Source organism: Monomorium pharaonis, chromosome 9 (assembly GCF_013373865.1).
Source record: "Monomorium pharaonis isolate MP-MQ-018 chromosome 9, ASM1337386v2, whole genome shotgun sequence".
NCBI classification, from domain to species: Eukaryota; Metazoa; Arthropoda; class Insecta; order Hymenoptera; family Formicidae; genus Monomorium; species Monomorium pharaonis.
This window is the reverse complement of record NC_050475.1, coordinates 8029395-8055542: the sequence shown is the minus strand read 5'-3', so window position 1 is coordinate 8055542 and position 26148 is coordinate 8029395. Positions and strand designations below refer to the sequence as shown.

The following is a 26148-nucleotide window of genomic DNA, read 5'->3' as shown; positions in this document are numbered from 1 at the left end:
GACCCGGTGCAAGAAATATCGCGATGTAAGTGCATCGATCGCTTTATTACTTTATTTCTTTGTGCATCTACTCACGCCGTGCCGGCGAGGTGCGAGTTTTACGGCCGTCTCTCGCTTTGTGCCATCCTCGCCGACGCAACGCCGGCGACAAGTAGTTCTCGTCGAATCAATGGATTGGGATCCCGCGGACACCTCGCCGTCTCACCGCATCCGCGATAATTTTATCTTTACGAGTACCGGTTTCGCGCGCGCGCGTGTATCCTCGAGATTAGCCTCCGCTACATCCGAACTTCGAGAGAAACTCCGTATTTGTGAAAATCGCGTTTTCCTGTTGTGTGTCCGCGATTTTAAACATCCTCTGCTCGATTCAATCTTTATTAAAAAGAAATATCCCTTGGGAGAGAGGCTTGAATTACTTTAGATTAACCTTTCAGATACCTTGAATTACTTAAAAATTTCTTCAGTAAACTTTTAGATTTGTAAGGTAACTTTGAAAACTTTAACTTCATTTAAAGTAAATTTTATTTACGCTCACCTACTTCTATTACTATCGTCATTGCTAACAAATGTACACATTTGTTTCAAATTAATTGTGAAGAATTTATTTTATTTTTTTTTTTAAACAAATAAATTCTTCACAATTAATTTGAATGACACATGTTATTAATGTCAACGACACATGTTATAAACGACTCATCCTTCTCTAGACTTTTCCGAGATTATCGATTGTATGTCGAGATTATCATTTTGTGGATGACGTAAAAGGAAGATTCCTATTTCGTTCCCTGATTCGCGGAACTCCTTCGCTCCCCTCGCTCGCGGTGTCAATAATCGAGTGAGAAAGACGACCTTCCATTAGCATTTCCACGGAGACTCTGTGGGCTTGATTAATTTTTCAAATGCTCCCACCTCCAGTTTCGTCGATGCGTGCACTGAGATAGGGAAAGTCAGGGAGTGAAGGAGAGAGGTGCATCGTGGCCAAGAAGGCCCATTAGGCCTCACGGGCGCTCAGGCCCCGTGGGCCCCTCGTCAGTCTCCGAAAACCAGAAAGTCAGCTTGTCAAATTAATCACGGATGACCAATCCATCAGGAGGCATTCCTAGCCGAGGAGGATCTTCTCCGTCGTTGTCGTCGTCGTCGTCGTCGTCGTCGTCGTCGTCATCGTCATGGCTGTCGTCTTCTTCCTTTTCACGGCCAACGTCTGATGCTGGCCTCTTCACTTCACCAACTGGTTTCACGAACTCTCAAATCGGTTTTATTTCCGACAATTAAAAATGATAATTAATTATTTCTGACCGTACATATTAAGTGCATTCGCAATTAAACGCGAGTTCAAATTGATCTTAATTATCCACGCAACGATCCGGATTGGACGGAATCGTCGAATGATGCTACACATAAGAAGCGGAGGTAAAGTGCATTTGTCTGTGAGAAAACCGTGACGAGAATACTCGAGGGCATGAGGGCGTCGATAACCCTTCGCACCCTTCGCGTCGGATGCTGCTTTGATTTTCGGAGCGTCTTAAGAGTAGTTCCGCTCGTGAAAAGACTGTGACGGACAAACGAGAAAATAAGAGCAGATTATCTCGTGGGAGTGCGGATACCCGAAAACACATGGCCGGGTACAGTCCAGGAAAGAAACGCAATCGGCCCTTTAAGATTTATTTAGACGGGTAGTTACAAAAAAAAAAATCCTTTCTTCTTTCTTCTTTCTGTTTGTTTTCGACAATCGATTCGCTCATCATCGATGCTTGTTTGGCAGTCGTGCAAAAGTTCGTTGTGCCTTTGCCAAGTATTTATTGCAGGCAATTGCCAAATTAACGGCCCACAAGTCGACTTTAGAATCAATCGCTACGGCAAACGAGATTGAGCAGTTGGATCGTTTATATTTAAATCAATGTCTCCTCGTTCAACGCAGTCACCGCGTTATTCCTTTAATAGCTTCAGAATCGTCGAGTGCTTCTATTTGATTATTTTCCATCGACTGAATCTCTTTGAATGTGAGACAGTATACTTTTGATATAAATTATACGTATATTTTCTATATGTAATCACATAATAATAAAGCACAGGTAATACGGAGAGCAATATAATTTTTTTCACGATGGGCATCAGGACAAGCAAGTAAAGGTAGCGAACAAAATATTGCCGATTCTTACGAAGGGCTTAGAGAGAAATCGCGTTGCTCCGGAGCGACATTGCCAAATAAAGGGTTAAGGGCCATGCCGAATCTCAGGAGCCTTTTATCCGTGCCCGATACGCTGGATGATGCAGGCGAGAGAAAAGACCCGCGAAAACCAGTTTGTCCAACCTAATACGATGCCCGTGGCATTGGCAATCTTAATGAACTTCTACTTCTTTCTCTCTCTCTCTCTCTCTTTCTTTATCTCACTTTATCATTGTTTTTTTATAAATACAATAAATGAGATAATATTACGATGTAACATAATTAAAATCTAGAAAATGTCAATGAACGATTGTAGCAAGATCTTAATAATTTAAAATCATCTAAGAATCATATTAATTCTTGGAAAACTAGAAAATAATAATCACGTAAAAATTCTATTACTGAGCACTAGACTATTATTACTACGCCTAGCCGGCCCTCTATATATTTTAATTATTATTAATATGTTTTTACTTTTGTTTATTCTCTTTCTTTCTCTTCTTTTCGCTTTTGGTTTTGTTAGTAGAAAACTGCAGATTTTCCGCGGAGCTGTGCACACTTTCTCATCAAATACATCAAGAGGGAGTAAAACGCGAGTCGCGAAAGGTCGGAAGCGAGAAACCATTAAAGACACACCGGTTAAATATGACGGACGTAGCGCCAATTATGTGCGACGTGTCCTACTTTACGTCGATGACAAAGAGGAACGTTGCAGTCTTTATTGCCGCTGAAACGAGCCTTCCTCGTATAAATACAGTGAAGAACGTCACAGGAGCACTTTCCAACTCGCGAGCTTTATGAAAATATCTGTGACGGAGAATTTTCTAGCGTACGTAGTACATTGAAATGCGAGAAAGTGTTTCGCAAAAGGTGATAGTCTAAATTTAATTTATTTAAATTTCTGAAAATATTTATGCAAATTTTTGTGATCGATGAGATTCATGAAGAACGAGCAGGAGATAGATAGAGAGAAAGAGAGAGAGAGAGAATAAAGAGAAAACGCGGCCTCGCATAACCGATTCCCGAACTCATAAATTTTAAATTATGTCAAACAAAAAGAAAGGACGCGCGATAGGATCCCGGGTAAAATAAGAAAAACGCGCGGGGTACCTCTTTCTCCCCGCTGTGGCGCCCGGTTGCTCCAGAAAAAGACAGAGAGGGGTAAATTCACGGGGCTGCGAATGCGAATATAAAAATCAGAAATTATTTTTATGCAACATAAACGGAATTATCCTTCATACTTATTTATATTCCCGGTGTTTTTGAAATTAGCGTCGAGAAATATTGAAGTTAATATGAAACGTGAAAATAAAATGCGTTTCTTTTTCTTTTTTGTAAAGCTGCACGTAATCAAGCAGCGAGGCAGCGATGCATTACGATACCATCAGGCTATGGCGATTAATTCCGGCTGATTTGCATATGTGTTGGACAATCAGAGAAGATATTTCCTTCTCGTCTCATCCGTCCAAATGAGAGAGAAAATCGTAAACTCGGAGTACACGAGCAAAAACGGCGAGACTAAAGGCCACTGTCAGGGAATTATTAGGGTCTCTACATCGTAAGGCCCCGCTGGCAGCGCAGACGGTCGGCCGCGGCGATGGTGGGGAGGAAGGGGATCATTGCCTCGACACGTTTTCCATACGCGAAATCGCTTTATGGGGGTCGCTACGAAATTTCGAAGAGGGCCCTATTACCGCGCGTCGGGAGGGGCCCCGTCGAGTCGAATTTCCGGCATTAATTCGACATTATGCGATATTCAAATCTGTGCCGTGGAATTTTTTCAGTCTAACGAGATTCTGCCCCATTCTCCCCCCGCGGCCCCCTTCCCGCTCGGGAGCCCAACCTCCCGTTCCCTTGTCGATGCGCGAGCTTCGAGCTCGCTCCATTATAGAAAATTGCGAAATGTGCTGGAGTGTCATTTTCTTTTTATTGTCATGATAATTCTCCGTTGACCGTACGGTTATTGTGTGCGCGAGACAGAGCGCACACCTTTGCGCGTATCGATTGGTATATACGTTTACCTTTCATGTACATTATGTGCATTACGTACAGTTGACACTTTTTGACGTCCTATTTATTCGAAACGTAGGTTGCATTTGATATTCTAAAGTTTAGAAGTCTGGCGGATTCGACGGCGAAGCATCCAGTTCGAGCTCTAATCATTGAACCCGGGTCGAATCTCCACTGAAATGCTACGCATCTATTTCTCACGTATATGGAGAATTACGCGTTATCTTGGACTCTTCGTCGAGACAGGCGCGAATGAACAGCGATCAAACGACGACGGAGACTAACCGCGCGCGCGCGCGTGAGGACCGCCGAGTAGCGCGCGCGCGCGCGCGCGGCGTTCCTTTGTTCGCGGCCAGTTTCATTTTTCGAGTATGGAGGATAATTAATCTTGGGTGGGCATAAAAGGGTTTTCGGGTTCGGTCACGAGAAAAAATGAGCGCAGCTCTGGCGTTCGGCCGCGGCCAGTTGTTCCCCGGCCCTTTTTTCTCCTCCTCCCCTTCTCCGGCATCTCTCTCTCCCTCTCTCTTTCTCTCTCTCTCTCTCTCTCTCTCTCTCTCTCTCTTCCCTCAGGCCCCTCACTCCCAGCGCCGGTGGGGCTCCTGCCCCCGCGCTTATTCTTCTTTCCCTCCTATCTTAACATTTCTCTCCTTTCTTTCTCCTTGGTCTCTTTTTCGTCTTTTCTCTCTCGTTTATCCACTCGATTGCCTCCCACACGTGGCACCGCGGGACTCTGAAACCATCTCGTAACCCCCGTCTACGATATCCGATGTCCAACCACCCTCGCCGGCCCCCTTCCTTTTTTTCCGGAATTTGAGTCAATAAAAAATCGCTTGGAACAAAGAAACGAACGGCCGCCAATTTCTCACCGGATAATGCCCGGACCCATCGGCCCCGGGAAGGAGGCTAATCACGACTGGGCATCTCGACTTCTGTTAGGTGTTAAAAATGAACCCCGCGGGGCCCTACGTTCTTTATCTCGCGGGCCGGGGGCCGCGCAGATCACCTTCCTCCCCTCCTCCCTTTATCCGCTCGCCCCGAGACCCGTTAAATATTAAAATTTGGAAACGTTACACCCGCCGTTGCGTGCCCACCTGAGATTCCCGCTTTCGAGCGCGCGGTAGTCGAAGGCCCGGGTTGCGATAAAATATCAGTGGAACAGCGCGCATCAATTTCCGCGCTCGTGTTACCGGGCGATTCATCGTAAATCTGAAAGTGTCGAGCCCGTTTCGCGCCGATAAATCGCCGCCACGTTTATTTCCTCGAAAGTCGATTCGTCGAATTTGTTAGGCTCCCGTTTCGCTCTTTTAATATTCGCATTCGTTCTCGATTCCCTCACTCTCTCCCTCGACGCTAAGGCGCGAGATCACCAGGCCGCTTTACTCGAGAGCTCTCTAATGACGTGGGTTTATCGCGGTCGATATATCGTTATCCGCTATTACGACGATAGGGAATCGGCGATTTATCACGGAGATACACGCGAACCCGGACTTTCCCTCAGAATCCCTTCTCCCCCCGCCTCCCGATTGAGCCCGATGGATCGCGGGTGCTCGGTTCGGAATCTCCGTTAACAGGCGTTCCTCACGAACGGCAGCTTACTTCCGTTGTGACGGTTCCGGCCTGGGCGACGAGTCCGTAAAACCACGTATGTGGTTAGGCACGCGTAACGCGAGGCTCCGAGCGCACCCGTGTTCCGTTACACGACGACGAAGCGCTCGAAATTCGATTCTAGCGAGAAACAAGAAAGCCGAAGCCGCGCCGGCCTGTCGGTAATCTTACTTTCGTGTTTGGAATACCGAATTCACGTAACGCGGCACGTCAGGCGCGCGTAAATGGATCATGTTGAAAATCTTGCCCGATTGCGTGGCATTTCGTCGGCTATTATTTCATTATTTATTTTACTACATCTATCTCTCGCGCTCTCTAAATTTCGTAGAAAAATTATTCGAAAAACTCTGCTAGGCCCAATACTTTCATTCCTTTTGAGTTCCGCTCTACGTGTTTGCGATCGATGCTCTCGTTGCAACATTTCGAGATGCTGTCGCATCATTCGATTTGATCTCTGAGTTCCCGATGTTCTCACGCGGAAATTTGAGAACGACCACGGCGGAAGAGCCAGCAGCTTTCGCGGGAAACCGGCGACAACGATTACTCAGATTTCTCGACGGAAGGAGCGCGTCCTCGCGTTTCGGTTTTCCTCCTCGGCGACGCAGCCACCTATTTCGCCGTGTCCCTTCTAATTCTCCCGAGAAGTGAGCGAACATACCCGTTCGCTCGCGCAGGGTTGAAGTGAGGTGAGGGAAGAAGGGAAGAGAGCCGGCGGCGCAGCCCCTGATGGCGCGCCTATAACCCCTGCGGGTCACGGAGAGAACGGCGTTTTACCGACTATTAACTCGCCTTTACCCCTGTTTCTTTACCCTCGCGGTCTCCACCGAAGGGAAGGGAACGGAGGGTCCGCACAAGCGCCGACGAGATAGAAACGGAATTGAAAAAAAAAAAAAAGAAAGGTGCACGCGGAATCCCTTCGCGCGTGTATTTCTTTCCCCACTCGATGCTCCTCGCGTAATCTCCCGTTTTTTTTTCTTCTCGCGCTATTTTCGCCCCCTCTCTTCCCTGCGTGAGGATATTTCCCTTTCCGCTTTTCTGGGCTTTTCAAGGTGGACGCGTGCAGGTAGCGGGCCAGGTACCTGCGCGACTCCTCGAAGAGGGGGGCCGCGAGAGAAAAGAAGAGGGGAAAAAAAAACGCCAAATCTCTCCGGGGGCCACGCTCGATTTAATCCCTGAGAAAAATCGCGCGATCCCCCCCCCCCCCCTCACCCTTTCCCCTCGCCCGGCGGAGTCGTCGCAGTCGATTCCGGGGGTTAACCGATTTCCCTGCGAAATTTGAAATCCGAGAGCGCGTTTTTTCTTCCCTACCGTTTCCCGATCTGACCTGAGCGGTGCACCCGTTTAAAGGCTTAAGTATCTCGTAAAAATGGGCTCGAGGACACGGGGCGAGATCTTTGCCTCCCCGCTTCCTTTTTTTTTCCCTTCCTTCCGCGCGACTTCCGAGGTTAGAGGGTCGAATGTCAGTCGCCGTCTCTAATTTGAACACCGTATATACGTATGATCGAATAACCCCATTCAATTTAGTGTACAATCTTTGGACGAAGATTTTGACGAGTTTATATTTAATTAATTGGCACTGATTATATTTTACACAAAATAATTGTATATGATCAGATTATTCTACACAAATATATTGTACAGAAAAAAAGTACGTAGGAAAAACTGTGCATAAGAATTAGCCTTGAATTAAAAATTGCACACGGATATATTGTGCGTAGAAAAATTGCAGTTTTTCTACGCACAATATATCCCTGTGCAATTTTTAATTCAAGGCTAATTCTTATTTGCGTAGAATAATCTGATCGTGTACAATTATTTTGCGTAGAATATGATCAGTGCGAATTAATTACATTACGCAGACTTAATGCAGACTTTAGAAAATAATTAAGCTTTAATTCCAAAACCAGTGAAGTTTGCCTCGTGGAAGTAACATTTGATTATGACAAGTGATTTGGATCGTCACTTTTAAATTAATTTTCTCTATCTTTTTCTGTTTCTCTCTATTCTTTTTGTTTTTATTTCTCTCATGAATCTTATAATACTTAAATTTTCTCACGAACAACAGATTTATCTTCATTCCCGCATCGCGGTACGTTATGTTTCGCACGGTGTTTTATAAACGAGGAATCTTGGAAAGATGACTCGCCGCAACACGTTTTTTTGCTGCGATTGTGTATCGATGGAGCATGACTCGCCGCTATGTGAGACGATTTGGACTAAAGACGAAAGGGAGAACGTCTCCGGAGGAAGAGAAACATAGGATCCCCGCGGCGCGGTGCCTTCACCGGACTGGGCCTTAAAAATCGAGTCAATTTAAGGACTCGGCCGCGAGCGAGTTACAGAGAAACGCGTATATGCATGCGATTCTTCAGGAATCTCCCTCGCGAGGATGAGAATTCATTTAATACTGGAACGAGCGTCGATTCCTTTTGCGCTCTTTTTTCGACGGTCCTCTTTTACGTCTTGTACGTTTTTATTAATTATAATCCCTCGTATTAATCGTACGAGGAACAAAGTTCCACGTTCGATCACGAGAGGCACGTAACCGAAAATCGCTCCTCGACGAAACTGAAAACTGAAAATTGTTGCCAATTTATGGCACAACGAATATTTTCCCACAATACACAGTCGGTTCTACCGTTCCTTCGCGGGAGTCTGTATTACGACGGCTAGTCATTTTTCATCGACTGACAACAATCCTGCCGATGGTGAACGAGCCATCCATCGTGATACAGGACACTCGTTTAACGAAAAAAAAGGTGGGAAGCGCGTAAAAGAGTGAAAGAAAGATCTAACCGCGAGAAAGGATGAAACGAGGAAGGATAAACTGGAAAAAAAAAGAGATCCAAGGGGTTTCGTAATTTTAGTAGACGTCATCGATCTAACCTTAGGGAAAGGCGTTGCAGGGGGGGACCTAAAGTTTCTCTTTCAATGAAGGGGTCTTTAAGCCCTTTTCCCGCGAGTCCAAGTCTACTCCTATCATGCTCTTCTCTCGTTTTCCTTATTCCTCATCTATTCTTGGAGTTTACTTGTGCGAATAATGCGCATCCTATCTACCTGGTGTCCGCGGATTATATCCGCGGCGTAGAAATCCAACGAAAATAAATTTTACCTGTCTCACCGAATCATCAAGTCGCTTAGAACTCCGTTACTAACGACTCATATATATATATTTTTTTTTAAACTAAGGTTTTTCAAAAAATCTGATATTTTACATTCGTATAAAACAATTTATTAATGTAATTATCAATCCAAAGAATTTTAATAATCTCATTAAAAATAAAATCTTACATGTACGTGACAAAATTTATTTTATTGAAGTCCGTTGAAGAGATCTCGATTAGTAAACAGGAAACTCTATTCGATAGAGTATCGAGTGGAATTACGAACTTTTTTTTTATGCTTTTCCCCACATACAGAATAGTTCAGAGCAGATGTACCTGCCAGCAGTCGATTACGCGGCTTTTAGAATCGAGACGTCTCAATTTCACGACTTCGAACCCAAGGAAAAAAACTTTCCCCGCGGTCTCTCCCTTTTACCGCTTTGGCCCAACCGCACATCCCCGTGGATTCACCGCCTCTTTCCAACTTGTTATATTTCTGGACCAATCCGGAGGTCCATCACCCCTCCGCGAAGTGTTTCTGAAATTACGTAAGAACGTGGAAGAAGGTATATCGCGAGGAATCAGTCCCGCCAGAATGCTGGCGAAGATTACAACTCTAGACTACTTTTGGAAGTTTTTAATAAATAGGTGTGTAACAGGATTTAAATTATTCGCGGCGCACAGTGACGGGGCAACATTCTCTCACTTTATTTAACTTATTCTTCTTTCGTTAATTGAAATAATACATGCGGAACAACAACCTCTCTGGCAATAATTAAAAATGTTAATTCGATTTGGTAATCGAATGAATTGATCCGAATGGATCATTTCCGCTCGATAGCTTACAATTTTATAATGCTTATCCTATATACTCTCTTTATCAAACTCATACGCACAAATTCTACATGTCACTGTAGCGAATTGTTATTCAATAAATAAGGCATGAATCCGTGAGTTTTAATCAATTCTTGCTCGATCGCGCTGCGATCAGTTTGCTTGGTAAACGCGCCTGTTAAAGTTCGGCCGATAAGAAGTCAAAGTTAACCATTTTATGGATCGCTCGAGACATTCCGCGGTTCTCGTTAAACTCCACGAGGTATCGTAAATATACGTCAGTGATACGTCAACGTTCAGATAGCTTTTTTCCCCCACTTCTCGATTAGCTCTAATAATAATGTTACGCACCTTGGATTTCTCAGAAACGAAGTTGCATATTGTTATTAGTGAAAAACGGCTTTGTCATCGATTGCGAAAATCACTGAATGCATTGGTTCTTTGTTCTGTAAATCGTTTTGCTCTTTAAATTTGTATATTTATTTTGGATATTTGAAAAAAATTGTACTGTCGCGTTTAAGTTGCAATCGATAAACGACAATTAACATTTCTCCTCTCTTTTTCAAGTAGGAAAAATAAAGGTGAAGGAGGAGAAGGACGCCTCGTCGATGGCGCCGGGAAGTCCGCCCACGCCTCCGCATACCCCGCAAAGTCCGCAACGCGCGATTCCGTCTCTTGGCAATCTGTCGCAATCCTGTCAAACGTCAAACGCGAACTCGCCGAACCTGCAGCAACAGCACCAGCAACAGCACCAGCAACAGCAGCAACAATCGCAGCAGCATCAGTCGCAGGAGCAGCAGCAGCAGCAGCAACAACATTCGATGCAACATGCCATGACGAATTTACCACTGAGCCAAATACTGGTGCAGAATCCGGCGTTGGCGCAACTGCTGCAACAAAATCCAACGATTCTGTCGCAAAATCCACAGTTGGCGCAGCTGCTGCAGCAGAATCTGCAGGCTCAGATGGGCAACGTGCTCTTTCAAAACGTAAGGCGGGAAGAGTCCGAGAATTCCAGGGTGAGTCCTCTTTTTCCTCGAAGTCTAACAATCATTTTTTTACTCCAGTTCCATTCCGGAGTTCATTAAACCTTCCACCGAGGTTACGAGCTAGAATCTCGATTGCTGGCGAAGGTGTCATTCAAGTATCTGAAACAGCAACTTCTTTTTTTTCTTCTTATAATCGCAATACGGATTCTAAAGATTATTACGCGGAATTCGACAAAGGCGCGAATGTGTCGGCAATTATCGAGTGTGTCAGAGATTTCAGGTAGCATTGAGCCGCCGCTAGGTATTTCGTCAAAAGCCGGACAACCGCGGGCTATCCAAAAACAATGCGCGGTGACTCATCCGACTCGGGTCGCCGTCAGATCATAAAGTTACCAACCGGGAGCTGTGTGAGCTTGAGTGTGCTAGAATAATTCAGCGCTTCCTAGAATCGTAAGCGACGAACAATCGGTTATGATACGTTGTAATAAAAGTCGATAGAGACTTCGCCGCCTCGTGATCATTCGCTTGTTGAATACCTTTGAGTTTTTTGTTCCTCCATCGGACGATTTATTTCCACAACGCATTAACTCGAAAAATTCCGTGTTCTCGGTAGATGAAAGATTGCAAAATATTTTTTTACAAATATTTATGACAAAATTGTAATATACTATTTCTCTTTGTACGTTTAATGAATTTGAAAGCATTTATTAAATTCGTCTTATTTTAGTGTACAAGAAAAAATTTACTATTAGTTAAGAAATTGTAAGGGAGTTCCGCAGCTAAATCAAAATGAACAGATTTTTATGAAACTTTGTAGAAAAGTTCAAATTAGTGATATAAATTGACTGTCAAAACTTCAGAAAGCTGAACTAGCTAATTATTTAGATATTAAAATATTTTATTAACATGGGCTCTTATGGGAATCGATGAATTTTCAGGGTTTTTCAGTTTTTATTGTCGTATTAAACATAGAAGTAATGAACAGATGTTAGTCAAACTTTACAATGATACATCTTAGCTGTCCAGAAAAGTACTGTTAAATTTTTGAAACGATTGCTCGTTTAAGTGAAATAATTCATAAGATAAAAAAAGTTTACAATAATCAAAGTAATACAGCACGTAAGTGTGGTAAATGTGTACTAGTGACATGAATTTCAAATTGTTGTATTTAGTTATCTAAGGGTGGTATAATAGTGAAAAATGTATATTTTCTATTTTTAAAAAAATTATTTTAGTAATGAAGGTAGTACTTTATAGCCGATTTTTTTCTTATATTTACCATTATTAACTTTAGACCATATACAGCAAAAAAAAGAAGGAAACAAAATAGTCATTTGAATATTTTTCTTTACTTGAACCCCTGTGCCACTTGTAGTGCCGGGCCTGAGCAAAGGAACTCCCTTAAGAGAGAGAAATTAAGGATAATTACAAGTACATCTATTTATTAAAAATATGATTTCTAAATTATAATTTTAAATTATTTTTGCTCTATAACATTTACATTTAAATGGCTGCAATATTTGGAAAATACTAAAGTAATATGATATCAATTATCTTTTAAACAAAGATTATAATAGTACAGAAAGATAAAAGGATGGATAAAATTTATACTGCCTCAAATTAAAATATTTAAATTAGTCACCGAGATAAACAAATTGACAATACAAAATCCAACATTGTTGCACTATCATTGCGTTATGATCAACGATGCGACTTCACGGTACAAATGTCTACATATGCTACTAAGGAGGAGAAGACACGAAACCGCGCAGACGATCCAGCTATGGGATCGCTGCTGTGGAATCCCATACAGGGAGAATTGAAATTATTCCCCCGATTTTTGTCGTGTCGTTTACATTATTTTCGCCTTTGAATATTAATGGGCATATGCTCTCCGGCGTTATGGCACAAGAAGTAACAACGGCGTATAATACTCGAGTCTTAACGTTATTCTATTGTTTGCAAATCAGCTCTATTGTTTTCTCATATACCTCTATACTCGCCTCGCGTACCCTCCTCTTTGCCGCTCTCCTTGCTTCTACCCTTTCTCATCGTCGTCCTCCACCTCCTCCTCCTTCTCCCCCTCCACCTATGTATCCCCTTCTCTCCCTTCCTCCTTCATCGCCGTCTTTCTTCTTCTTGTCGTTACCCGGTATTCTCTTTTCCCCTCCATCTCTCTCTTCCTCCTCGTCGCCACTCTTCTCGCCCCCACCCCTGTCCCATTCCGATCTTTTTCTCTTTCTTCGCCCTCTGCGTTTCCCTCCCCCCCCCTCCGCACCACTCTCGCGCACACGTCCGCATTATGTACATCGTGATGCACATTATTTTCCATTCGTTTCCTCGCGTCCGCGTTTTCTCCTCCCGAACTTTTTTCGTCCCCGCGACGTAAGCGCGTTAATTTAGAATGTATATCGTCACACGCTACGCAAACATGTCCCGTTCCTCATTTCGTTTATCCCTCTGCGGAATCAGCGGTGAGAGGGAGCGCGAAGGGAGACTTTTTCCCTAAACGTCCTCTCACCGCGTCGATCGTTCGACGTTATTATGCGCGATACGCTGCAATCCGCAATATTAGGCACGGAAGGTCGCCGATAATTATGAACGAGGAATATAAATGTTCGATTAGAGATTGCAGAATTGGATGGAACGCAATGGTCACGTACGTGCGGCGAGTTCTATTAGATTCGACGAAATTAATCGATTGTTCCGGCGCGCGAGGTTGCTCCTCGCGATGGAGTAAAGTTCACAGATCCGTAACGAGAAATCTCGTCGTCGGTCCGAACGATAATGCAACGACGATGCGCCAAAGCGCGTAATAGAATGCAAAAAGTAACTCGTGGCTCTTTCGATAGATTCACGCACGAGAGATAAGCGAAAATCGTCCCGTTCGTTTCGCATAATTCGGGGGACGCGTTGAACGGAGTAAATAATTTTTTTCCTCCCCGAGACGAATGCAGGAGAGAATTCAACGTCAATGAGAGAAAAGGGGACGGCGGGGGGGGGGAGGGGAGACGCGGAGACGATGGAGTAACCGGTTCATAAATTCAACGTTGGCATCGTTGGATCGGCTCTCAGCTAAGGCTTCGGAAATCGTACAGCATTCGAATAATTTAAATCGCGATAAGGCTTCTGCCTCGCGCGGGCGAGAGACAAGTGTCGCTTCCCCATCCGTCCGTCCGTCCGTCCTTCCTTCTTCGTGACTTCAACTTCGGTATCCGCTGGAAAAATCGTTTCGCAAACGAACCAATATACCGCGCGCCGATACGAGGAAGTTAGTCAAATCAAAATTGAAACGCCGCGGCTACGCCCCAGAAGGTAATTTGATTACTTGCACTAGGGTTAACGAATGATATTAAGCGGCCATTGCGAACCGGCCCGAGGCCATAACGCGATTAGTTCGCGGAATAAGCCGGTCCTTCGGTTGCGATAGGATTTTACGGAAACATCTCGCGTCTGCCGCGCACGCGTGGGCGGCATGGCGGGTATTCCCCCCTTCCCCCTCCCCCTCCTCCCTTTCGCCGCTTCGTCCCCTTTCGCTCCGCGTATACGGCCCTGGGCACGCCGGTGCATTGTACATCGTAATGTATTTCTTTTAGGTACCGCCGACAATAGCGAGCCTGGCGGCGATGAAGGTGGAGGCAGCTGACCCGAAGGTTTCCGGTGAGTTACTATTTCCTCCTGCTGACGGAATTATCGGGATCGTAATTAGATTCGAATCGGGACTGCCGCGTTCGATGACCCTGCGACCGCGCGAACAAAAGGAAGGTGAAAAATAAAAGAAAGAAAGAAAGAAAGACCAAAGCGGAAAGAGACCGACGCACAGAGGCGGATGCGAAATCGCCGCCGCCGTCGCCGTCGCCGCCGCGATCTGGTTAGACCGGGTGATTTGCAATCGCCAGCTTTAATCGAACGAGCGAATCTATGATTAGAACGGAGACAATGTTGCCGATCGAACGCGCACGATCGGCCGACGACGCCTGACCTTTAACGGCGTCGGGATAGAAATAATCGGTATGCGCGCTCGCGTTCGCCAGAGGCCTGGCCGCGCGTATTCCGGCTGCGGAAGCGTTCGTTCTGCACACGCACACACAAAAAAAAGAAAGAAAGAAAGAAAAAGAAATTGTGACGCGTTCCGCGAAAGCTTTATCAGCGCCGATTTTGTTCCCTCTTCCTCGCGTCGCTGCAAAACGCTTCCACCCGGAGAGGAATCCGCGTTTCCGTTTCTCCCTCGGAGCGAATTTTCCAAGCGGGAATTAATAATCGTGCGCGCGCGCGCGCTCACGCGGAGAGCGAGCGCTGGAGAAATCGCGTGTGCGTCCAGCGTGCGCTCCGTGCGAGCAGCGCACAGTGGGCCCGCATCTTTGAGTAATTATCGCGCATTCCTGCATGCCACGTGACAAATCTGACGCTATACGTAAGCCCGGCTCTGAAGTGCCCGTCGGGCTCTCCCCGCGGCCTTTATTTGCCTCTCTCTCTCTCTCTCTCTCTCTCTCTCTCTCTCTCGGTCCACGCGAACCCGTGAATCGTGGCGACGGCCAACCTGACGAATCGCGGCCGTCCGTTGCTTTCAGTATTTTGTACCCGGGGGCTGTTCCCCCTTTATTGGAATATCCGCCCACAGCATTATGGGAATTATCAAGGAAATGGGATGAGTGCCAACGCGGCTCCCACGAGGGGTTTCAGGGGAGTGGGGAGGGGGGGGGAGGGGTTGCTTCGACCGTCGATGATAAAAGAAACTCAGGATTTATCAATCTCTGTCTCTTTATTCTTTCCCATACTCTTTTAATACTCGAGCCGTGCGCTATGAATACTTAGAAATATGCACACGGAGAAAAATGATTCGTTGTTATAGCAGATTAAAATCGGCTGTTATATGGATTAAGAGTACCAATTGCTACTTCCTAAATGTAAGTTTATTAAAACTACAAATTGTTCTGCTATAAAAACAAACTCAATCGGCGAATTGTTGGCCAGCCAATCGGATTGAATCACGGACTTAAAGATGTATGTGTTATATTCCAAAGTATTACCAAAGATTTGAAAATTTTGCGGATCGTTTTATTATTATTTTTAATTGCATATCTATATGTATATATAATTTGAACATTATTTTCTTATTAGTTTAAGTTTTTCTGTTTACTCTTGACTCTTATTATTAAATTTTTGTTTTGTAGTAGCTATTTGTAAATTTAATGAGAAAGTAGCTTTACCAATTAAGTTTAATTTTACACGTATACTAATAGAACTGTGATATAAATTTTGTGCAAAATTTATTTGAATCCATTTACTTGTTTAAAAATTATTTATCTAAAATTGCAGTGACATAGGATTATTTTCTCTGTATAAGTCATTATAAGTCAAATAATCCATTGTCCTTTTTCTTTGCGACTGCTTTTTGAATTTTAAAAATTCAGATATTTGCGATCAAAATTGTTTGCCGTTGAATCGAAAAAATCAAGGAATCTAAAAGCTTTCAACTTTTAAATTTTCATAATTATAACTGTATTGCAGGGTCAAACGGACTTGTACAAGCTCATATTTGTATAAGCAACAGTAGTTTTGTTCTAGAAAAAATATTTGCTAAAAATATATTATTTTGTTTTAACAGGAAATTAATCTAATTCTAAAGACAAATACATTCAACAAATTTTTTCTATTTTAGCAATAAAACAGATTTTCTATGGTAATAAGTAATATCTAAAATTATATGTTTCAACTAAATTTTGTCAATAAAAATAAACAATAACAAAAATAGTTTTGCTGCAATGAAAATATTTTCCTCCATGTGTAAACCGCGCGATATTTGTCTAATCAAATAGAGGTAATAGAAGCGTCTTTGATAACTTTGATTTCATTAATTATTGTAAAGACGTGATACAGAGATTTTGAATCAATGAATATCATGATGAAATCAGGAATCTCTGATTAAGTAGAAGTACCGCTCATTGCGTGCAATAATAGATAAAGGCCCGTATTATATAAAGATGCCGATGTTTCTATTAAGATTAATTATTCGCTCTGACACTTCACACAAATCATTATTTTCCATGAAAACGTTTGGAAACTCGTAATTTGCGATCTGTCGTGCAATTCGCGTCTGAAACCACGATAAGATTTCTGCGACGGAAATCACGGTATTCGCGGCGAGGGGAGCACGCGCAGAGAGAGCATCAAGTAGAGAAAGAGAGAGTGGGCGGCCTCCGTTGGATTTTCTCGTCCAGTGACATATTCCCACAATTTCGGATCGGCCAATCCAACGTCGGCCGGACGATATTAAACGCGTGGTGGGATCTGCTGCGAAATGGAATAAAATAAAATGTATATACGTTGTCCGCGCGCGACTAAGCAAGCGGACGCAAGCGGTGGCAAGAGAGTATCGATGAGAGAAAGAGAGAGCTCGGTGCGAGAGAAAGATAGAGACGTGAATGTATGCGTACGTGGAAAGGGAAAGAGAAAGAAAATACTGAGAGAAAGAGATGCGGATGAGAGAAAGAGAGAGAGAGAGAGAGAGAGAGAGAGGAGGGGGGAGAGAGAGAGAGACGCTAGCAATCAAAGCTGATTAAGCCCACAACTGGGGAATCTGTGGGGCCAGTGTCTCACGCCAATCTTGCCCAATCAGCCGGTTGGCCGGGGAGATTTAAAAAATAGAATGCCTACTGTCAATTGTCCCATAATTTAAATAAATCGAATAAATGGACAAAGTGGCCAATTAGAGTAGTTGCTGGTTGCTGCTTTAACGCATTATTCTCTCTTTCTCGTGGTGTCTTCGACTCTTCTCTCCCGTCTCTCCCTCCCTCTCCTTCCCCCCTCTCGCGTGCCCCTTCCCCCCTCTTTCTCCTCCTTCTTCGCTGAGGATACTGCTCCTTCTCGCCCTCCCCTATCTTGCGCGCTCCCGATACTGCCAGTCGTCGTCTTTTTAATTCTCCGCGTTTGACATCGACGTGCCGCTGCCACCTTGTCTCCGTCGAGGTGCCTTCATTACGTCGTGAAGGAGATGACCGTCGTCTACGACGTGCAGTATTAAACGTTATGACGCGCCCGTGCGAGATTGGTAATTTGAACATTAGGCTGTTAAGCTCCGGTAGATTCGCTGCAAGCGTCAAACTTTCCGGAATCGTCACCGGTCTTGTCATTCGCCAAGATTGGTATCTCGAATAGAGCGGCCTGGGTATTACGACTACGAATAAATAACCTCGCTTTCATGTTCTCTTTTAAAATTGATATCCCGAACATGCTAGATTACTATGTTTTTCAGTCGCGAGCGTAAATTTTCCACTACTGGTATCACTTGACTCACTTTAAAATTGATCATCAATATAAAGCTGCTCTCCCGGAGCCGGGGCTTCCCGAGCGGATAAATTTTCCGCAATCAAGTGGCACACGCTCGTACAACATCGTGTAATTTCGATATTGGTATTCCGAATTAGACCGCAGTGACGGTAGACCGTACTCGTTAAACTTGGACATAAACCTCTAAGATTATTATACCGTTTTATCGTCGAATGTAAATTCGATGAACAAGGTGCGTCTTCGAAGGAGAAAGAAAGAGAGCGGTTTTCGCGCTCCACACGATCACCGGTCTACTTATTAGGAAGGAAACGCGGTGATCTCTCGCGCATCACTGAAATCTATCAGTGGACTAATTATAACAATTTACGACTTCAACAATTATCGCCGTTGTATGTACATGCGCCACCAGCCTGCACCTGTTCGACATACGTTCGCGAACGAGTTTAATGGTCCCGTTGATATCTATGACCATCAATTTCGTGCAAATACAATTTAATTAAGGCTCGCTATCGCGCCTCACGATTGTGAGTAATATCGACATCGTCGATTCCTAACGAGCGCATCTGTCAGTTTGTAAAGAGAGCCGCTTAATTAGGTGCATAATGTTTAATGTATGACAGCGCTAATAACTTAGAAAAAGAATCATTTTTTATTTTCATATTTTTATCATTTTTTTTAGTGATCCGCTTCTCATGCGCATACCGAGCGAATGTATATCTCGTCAAGTAATTAAGTCGCGACGAAACGACAGCCACCTAGGAGACGTTAGTTGTTCGAATTACGCTTTTCCATGATAGAATCGAGGAAGGAATTATTATTTAAACGATTCCCTTAACATCTAATTACGCGAAACAGACTCGTTAATGTGAAATCACGATTCTATAAGACGGATAGTGTAGGTGTTCCACGCAGATGCGCGTATGCATGTCTACATAGGCTGTCAGACCGAGCGAGCAAGCAAATAACAAATAAAGCATAAACAGGAGCCGCGATAAATAACTGGTGCACCGCTCTCTGCATGTAGTGCCGGCTACGAGCCCTCCAGGGCCTCGTTGGATTTTCTCCCTCCATTTCCGAGAGAACGAACCGCCGCCCCCACTAGATTACCTGCCGGATCTACGTACGTATGTGCACTGAAGAGTTAAAGTTCTGGTGACCTTTAATTTCCTCTTGTAATGCACCGACACAGGAGAAAAGAATTTTTAACTTTAATTAGCTTTGGATGCACTTTTTCATAAGTAATTTGAAAGATTATGAAAGACACCATGTTGGACTATTATCGTAAAAAGCGTATGTAATAATCATCAGATAATTTCTGGTGTGGGTAAATGCGTTTGAAGAATCATTCAATTGAAGAGTGACATATAGAGAATATACTTGCATTTTGTAAAATTATTTTTTGTTAAAAACAATCTCTCGGATTTTGTATTTAAAAAATTGCATAAAATCTATACAGTATTATATATACATATATAATATTTCATATGTATTAATTATTTCCTCGTGTGTGTGTGTGTGTGTGTGTGTGTGTGTGTGTGTGTGTCTGTGTTGTGTGTTACTTACATACATATATTTAAAGGAAAAATAATTGAGTATCTAAAAGATACACACAGAAAAATATTAATTCTGCTAAAAAAAGTTTATTACTTAATTTATTTTTTCTTAGTATCTCACAATTATCATTAACAAAACATATTTTTTAACAATTATCTTATATGAGTATATTCATCACAAATTTTAGAAAAATTATTATATACTGAAAAAAAGAATTTAAACTCTTTCAATGAACATTATAAAATTTTATCAAAGTAGTGGCACAATAACAGACTATCTAATTTTTGTTTTAACTTAATATTATTAATTGCAATATTAAATTACTACTAATAAGATTCAACAACATATGTATAAGATTCAAAATATATTAAAATTTGATGTTTATAATAGGAACTTAATAGGATAAAAATAAACTTATGAAATATTTAAAAAAAATATGCCATATTAATTTAATTTAAATTATTTAAAGTATGTTTTTATTATTTATTAATTTCTGTGCATGCCGAAATTTATTTTATTTATTATATCTAATGTGTCTTTAACATATCTAAAACATATTTGGAATTAACCTCTGCTACATATAAATTCACGTTTTACATGTTATGACAATTGCCATTAGTTTTCATTATTTTCTATAATTTTTAAATTAATTTTAATATATTTAATAACGTAACATGGTCAATTTAAACGGATTTGAACATTTTTATATTGATGAAAAGATTCACAACTATATTACGTTCGATAACATCAAACTCGATTAATTCACGATCAGGAAATAATGAATCAATTACGAATTTTTTTACATTACGGTTTATTTTATACCTCGTTTTATTGTGTTTTACATTCATGACTTTATTTATAATAATGTATTGCAGGGTTTATTCCATATTAATTTATTCATGACAATATTAAACGAGTTATGCATTTTTTCCAAATATTACTTGTACAACATTAGTGCAAATTAATGTAAATTAAGTTTAAGTTAATATTTGTGCTGAAGAAGCTTTCGCAGGATCGAACATCATACGTTGTTTATTTAATATTATAAAATATTAAAAACATTTTTATAATTGACACTTAATTCTACTCGTTTATTAATCTAAATAACATTTGATTTTATAATAGTTACTTAATACTTTTGAAGAAACCATTCTTTATAAAGATAACTGTTACTTTGAAGAAGAAAATTGAATAAAAACTTTTTCACTGCAAGAATGTTTTCTTGCATGTATGAGAAAATCTCAGACATGGTGTAATTTGTCATCGTGGAATTTTGCTCGAACAATCGTTTCTGCAAAACAAGGAGTAGTTATACATTTATATATAATTTTCTATCGACTTTTATACTAATTTTCATTTGTGTTGCGAGACAGATTTCATTATTCGAAATTGAACGATGCGATTGTGATGACAGACGATCGCCGTTTTGTTACCACGTCCGTTTCTCGGGCGAGCAACCGTTAGCCTTGAAGAAATACCATTAAAAAGCGATGTATGCAGTGAAAGAGATCGAGAGAGACGGAGAAGAAAACAAATTTCACGGTTCATTCGAAACTTTTTAAACGAATTTACACGCGCCGTCTGCCACGCTCCGAAGGGGTTGGAAACTTTACGAATTAACCGCTAAGTAAATATTTGACAGGTAAATTACAGCTTGCGTATGAATTATGTTTCGTTTTTGCTTTTCTTTTCAAAAAACGCCTCCGCTTTATCGAATTATTAAGAAACACAGACCGCGCGCGTTATTCATTCATTCGTTCGTAATGACGGCGACAGTTTAATGTTCGCGACGATATTTCTTTTTTTTTTCCGATACCGGCGAGGCGGTAAAAAATACGCGGCTGCAGCTACCGTCGTCCCGCGTGCTCGTGGTAACGATTACGCGGTTCACCTAGACCCATGCAAACAATGGCCAATTTCGACGTGGACGCGAACAATACTCGCGCCGTAATTCGTGGCGTCCACTCTCGCGTTCCCAAGGCGTTCTCGCGAAACGGCCCGTCATCATCTCCCTGCCTCGTAAAAACCCGCAGCGCCTTAAAGACGGAGGAGAGAGAGAGAGAAAGAGATACAAAATTTTATTATTTATATATGAAACTTATTATATCGCCCCAGACTGGCGATCGTCCCCCCCGAGAGGGGGGAGGGGGCAGCCAGCAGCGGTGACGGAGACCCCTTCGTCCTCTTCATCCCCCCTCCCGCTCGCGTTTCTGCGACGTCTTCTCGCGTCGTCCCGTCGTCGGTCTAATTTATCGTTCTTCAACTTTTTATTAATCTCTTACCTCCCGCGGAATCGCGATCGTCGCATTGAAAGGACGTCGCGGCGGTCACCGAAATGCATCGGTATACAGACGGAATGTCGTCCCTCATTTTTCGCTCTCTACCACCACCATCGCCACGTCGCCGAACCCTCCCTACCGCCCTTCCCGATCCACGGCTCTCGGGGATTCCGTCTTTCTTCGTCTTTTTCCCCTCCCGTTCCATATCGTTTACGTGGCCTCGATGCTATCGGCCCTCAAAAGAAAGACATTTTTCCGCAAACATGCCTCGTACTCTTCGCATGCATAAAAAGAAGGCAGTAGCCACGGAATATTGAATCACCGTTAGTCGAAATAGTCGAAGGTTACGGAGAGATTGAAACAGTTAATTATCAATTACTACATAATAATAATTATTAATTACTTGTGTTATATAATCATAATTGTTACAGTATTAATGGAAACGTTGTTTGGGTAGATGCGATTTACATGCAAAACCGCGAACGTTAACGTAACACGTCCCGAAATGTTCGCTAACGAGGTTTACGCCAATATCACGCGAAATATCCCAGAGGTCCAATCAACCTCCGCCGAGAGTATAGTATTAATATCTGCCATCCTTTTTGCCGATCTTGGAATTCCAGAGACGTCCCCTTCTTCTCCCCTTTCTCCGTCCGCCGGTTTCCCCGTTCGGGATTCGATGGATCTTGCGCGGACTTAGCGCGCGGGGAAAAAAGGGCCCCGGCTAATTAATAGAGCGGGATCCACCGGACCCCCGAAGGGACCGGGGCGCAGGGCTTAGGAACCCTTGCGAAAAATAAAATAAACGCGCGGAGTAAATTAACGGAGGAGGGGGGGGGAGGGGACCGAGGGAGGGGGCAGGTTGCCGCGAGCTAATTAATAGAGCGAGGATCGGAGGAGTAGTGGAGTGGCCCTCGGGTGGATTCTCGAATCTCCGCTCGTTTACGCTCGTTTTTTGCAGCGGAGGATGATCCCGGGGAATCACGGTCCACGCCAGAGATTTCGCTCATCACCTTGCGCAACGTGTCATTTACCTCATTACGGAACATATGCCGAAAGAGATTTTATGCAAATTTTTAATCCCGCCATTCTCGCCACCGACTTTTTGACTGGCACCGTTAATTATAGCGTCTCGCTTAATTAATTCAATTCTCCGCAGCGTACTTTATGCACCGTATTTTTGTTGCGTGCAATTTTGCGCGAGCAAAAGGAGTTAGAAGCGGTCGGCGTTAAAAATGGCCGGTTCGAAAAGGGAATTGCGAAACGAGTGCCGCGATGTTGGCCGCGCGATTGGCCCCGATCGATTTGTATCGGGAAACAGCTATTGGCAATCGCATGCCGTCCTCGAAACTCAGGAATCCATCGTTGCTCGATCGGACGACGTTCTCCCCGGTCTCCTCCGCCCTGCTGTCGTCGCTTCACGTCCTCGTTTTTTCTTGGCCGTCGTTTCGCGATTTTTCAATCGCCAAGAACATGCCTATATTTTCATATCGGCTGTACCGAATTATCCGCACAAAATTAGAATTAAACGAAACAACGCAGTTCAATTCCAAGGTGCGAGGTGAGCAGCTTATTTTTATCTCGCGCGTTTAACACAATTACAATTTTAAACAAAGGGCCAATTTTCTCAATAAAAAATAAGGTAAGGGGAGAGATGCCACTTTAGTTTCTTTCATAAATCAGAGGTTAGCTATTCTAATTGTGCATAAGTGTCCGTTAGAATTCCGACTACTAATAAGGCTCGACAAAGATTTTGTAAGCAATTTGAAGATTTGTTGATAAGGAATACATAAACAAAATAAGTATGCTGTTCATAATATTTTGCAACGTAATAGTTAAGCTGCAATTCGATACTTATTTTAAAACCAGATTATTGTTACTCATGTTTCATGGCAGGTATAGATTATATTTTGTGAAATTACTATACAGATAAACTGCAGCTACATTTTCTTCTAATATTTAACATAATTTTTCGAGCTTGACATTTTTATTGAAATGGATTTACAAATAAAAAGTTTTGGTGGTTCGTATAATCTAATTTTAAATTTGTAAAGTGTTGTTTAAATCTGTGAAATATTTAAAATTTAATTACTTCATATGTACGAATAAACGAAACTGTCGTGAGAATAACGCGTTAGCTTTCCGTAGCTCAGTTCGACAACGTAATGGCATCCTCCCGTCAACTCCCTCGATATCTCTCGCAGCCGTTCGCGCTAATAAGAGACGCACATGCCCAACTCCTGGAAGCCAAGTCGAATCAATGACGTCCGAGGACTAACAGTTTACGGGCCATCAATCAGACGAGGCGCGAAACGCGTCGTCTCGGTAGCGTCTCTCTCTCTCTCACCCTAGTTAAACGTCGTCGATAGGTCTGCGAAGCCCTTCACCGCGCGCGTTCGCCGCGAAATGAAGACATCGCCGACGGATGACTCTTAATCATCGCCGACGAGTTCGAAAGTGGACTCGCGCCGAGAAAATTACACGGTGTGTCCCTCGGGTCCGATCGTTGATCAATCACTCGTCCGAGGAACGAGACGACGACGGCGGCTCGTCAGCACCCTCGGACACACACGCTCGCCGCGACCGAACACTTTTTCTACCCGTACCTTCTTCAACCGCCGGTGCGCGTTTTGCGCCTTTCCGAGTGTGCAAATCGCCCCGATTGTAACCGTCGCGATTCGGCGCGGTTCAACTGCACGCATGCAGGCGGTGCGAATGCGAATTGTCGCGGCTCTCCTCGTCAATCAAAACGTTAATTTCGATCGCGGTCGCTTTCTTCAACGTATTTGCTAATCCTTTATCTTTCGATGTGCTTTTCCCTCCGCTTTCCTCGCGGATCTCTTCGGGCCTTCGGGTCGCTCCGTCCGGGATTTTTAGATCATACCCGCGTTAGATCTTCCGCTTCTGCTCGTATCTCGCTGGGTGCTCGAAAAAAGGGTCTCCCGAAATATACGGAATATCCGCGGGCGCATCGTGTCGGCCGGCATCCGGTTGACTATTTCGAGAATATAATCACGAAACGAAGCGCCCTGCCGTGGCCGCGGGCGAGAGGGGAAACGCGCGCGAAAGAAGAGAGAGGACGAAAAAGAGATCGAAAGGAACGCGCATCTCCGACGACAACGAAGAGGAAGAGGAGGAGGGAACGACTCTTCTTCTTCTTCTCTCGGCGCGTTTCGCGTTTCCACAGTTCTGCATTTCTGTCGCGTGTTGCGCGCGGGATTCCCTTTTCGTCGCCGCTGTCCCGCGCGTCTGTTTCCATTCGGAGTCCCGACTCGCAATGGCCCGTACAAAGTTCATTATACACGACGGGAGGGCGGAGGTGGGTGTCCGCGATGAATCCCTCCCGTTTTCGATCGCGGAAAGCAAACGGGTTTGATTTACGGTCAGCGAGATGCATTTCGCGAGATCGGTAGTACGTCATCGACGATGTCGATCTTCGGGTTTCTTAATAACTTTTTTTTTCCCCCTTTCTTTTGCGTGCTGCCGTAAGGAGCGCGGCGTCGACGATGGCGCGCGGCCGATATGTTCAGCGGTACATTGATAGCTGGTAACGAGCGCGAGATGGATTCTGTCAGATATCAGAGGCGCATGACGATGAAAAAGCGGCTCGGCGTGGCGCGGCGCGACGCGGCGCCTTAAAGTTCCCTTTAACACTTGCCCCGGCGCTGCTTTTCCGTTCTTCTGCGAATCCCCTGTGATCTGCGAGCCCCGCACGGCCCGCTTTTCCCCGAGAACGAAGAAAACCGCAGACCCTCTCGCCGCGGGCTCGTCGTTAATAAATAGACCTTTTCTCCTCCCTCGTGTCCCGCCGCGCTTCACCTCGCCCGTAAACTCGCCCGCTCGGAGCTCGTTGCCTCTTCGGCGTTTTAGTAATTCGAGTTAGCTCTTCGACTCTCTTCCTTCTTCGCCGCCTCCCCCCCCTGCGCCCCGCCGGCGCTCCATCGGTCGTCCGTCTGTTATTTCGCGCTTGACGCGAAAAGCAAGAAAAAGGAGAACTGGCGGCCTCCGTGCGGGTACTGGCGGTGGAAACGGCCGGGAGAGAAAGAGAGAGAGAGAGAGAGAGAGAGAGGAGGAAAGAAGAAAGAGGAAGAGAGAGAGACAGAGAGAAAGAGAGCGAGAGAGCTAAAGAGGGTCGAAGAGGGTCGAGACCAAGACCACGAAGTCGCTGATTGTTTTAGCGCTAGGCCAAACTATATAAAACGGCCGGGGAGACTCAGAGGGTCAGGGCCGTGTGTGAAAAGATTTGGATGTAGAAATGATGAGTTTTTCATACGGATTATTCGCCAGTGAGCGACTCACATGAATTAATAAATTTT

At 43.8% G+C, this 26148-nt stretch overlaps 1 protein-coding gene across 3 annotated transcripts in view; it reads left to right on the top strand.

Annotated features, from left to right (window-relative positions):
• Positions 1-26148, top strand: part of LOC105829072 — a 100560-nt gene that overhangs the window by 48427 nt on the left and 25985 nt on the right. For 2 of the 3 annotated variants that reach the window (XM_036292468.1, XM_036292466.1), the window contains exons 5-6: positions 10288-10739; positions 14306-14369. In XM_036292468.1, the coding sequence (XP_036148361.1) occupies positions 10288-10739; positions 14306-14369 (516 nt within the window). The remainder of the gene's footprint in view (positions 1-10287; positions 10740-14305; positions 14370-26148) is intronic. The other variant, XM_036292467.1, reaches the window with a different exon arrangement.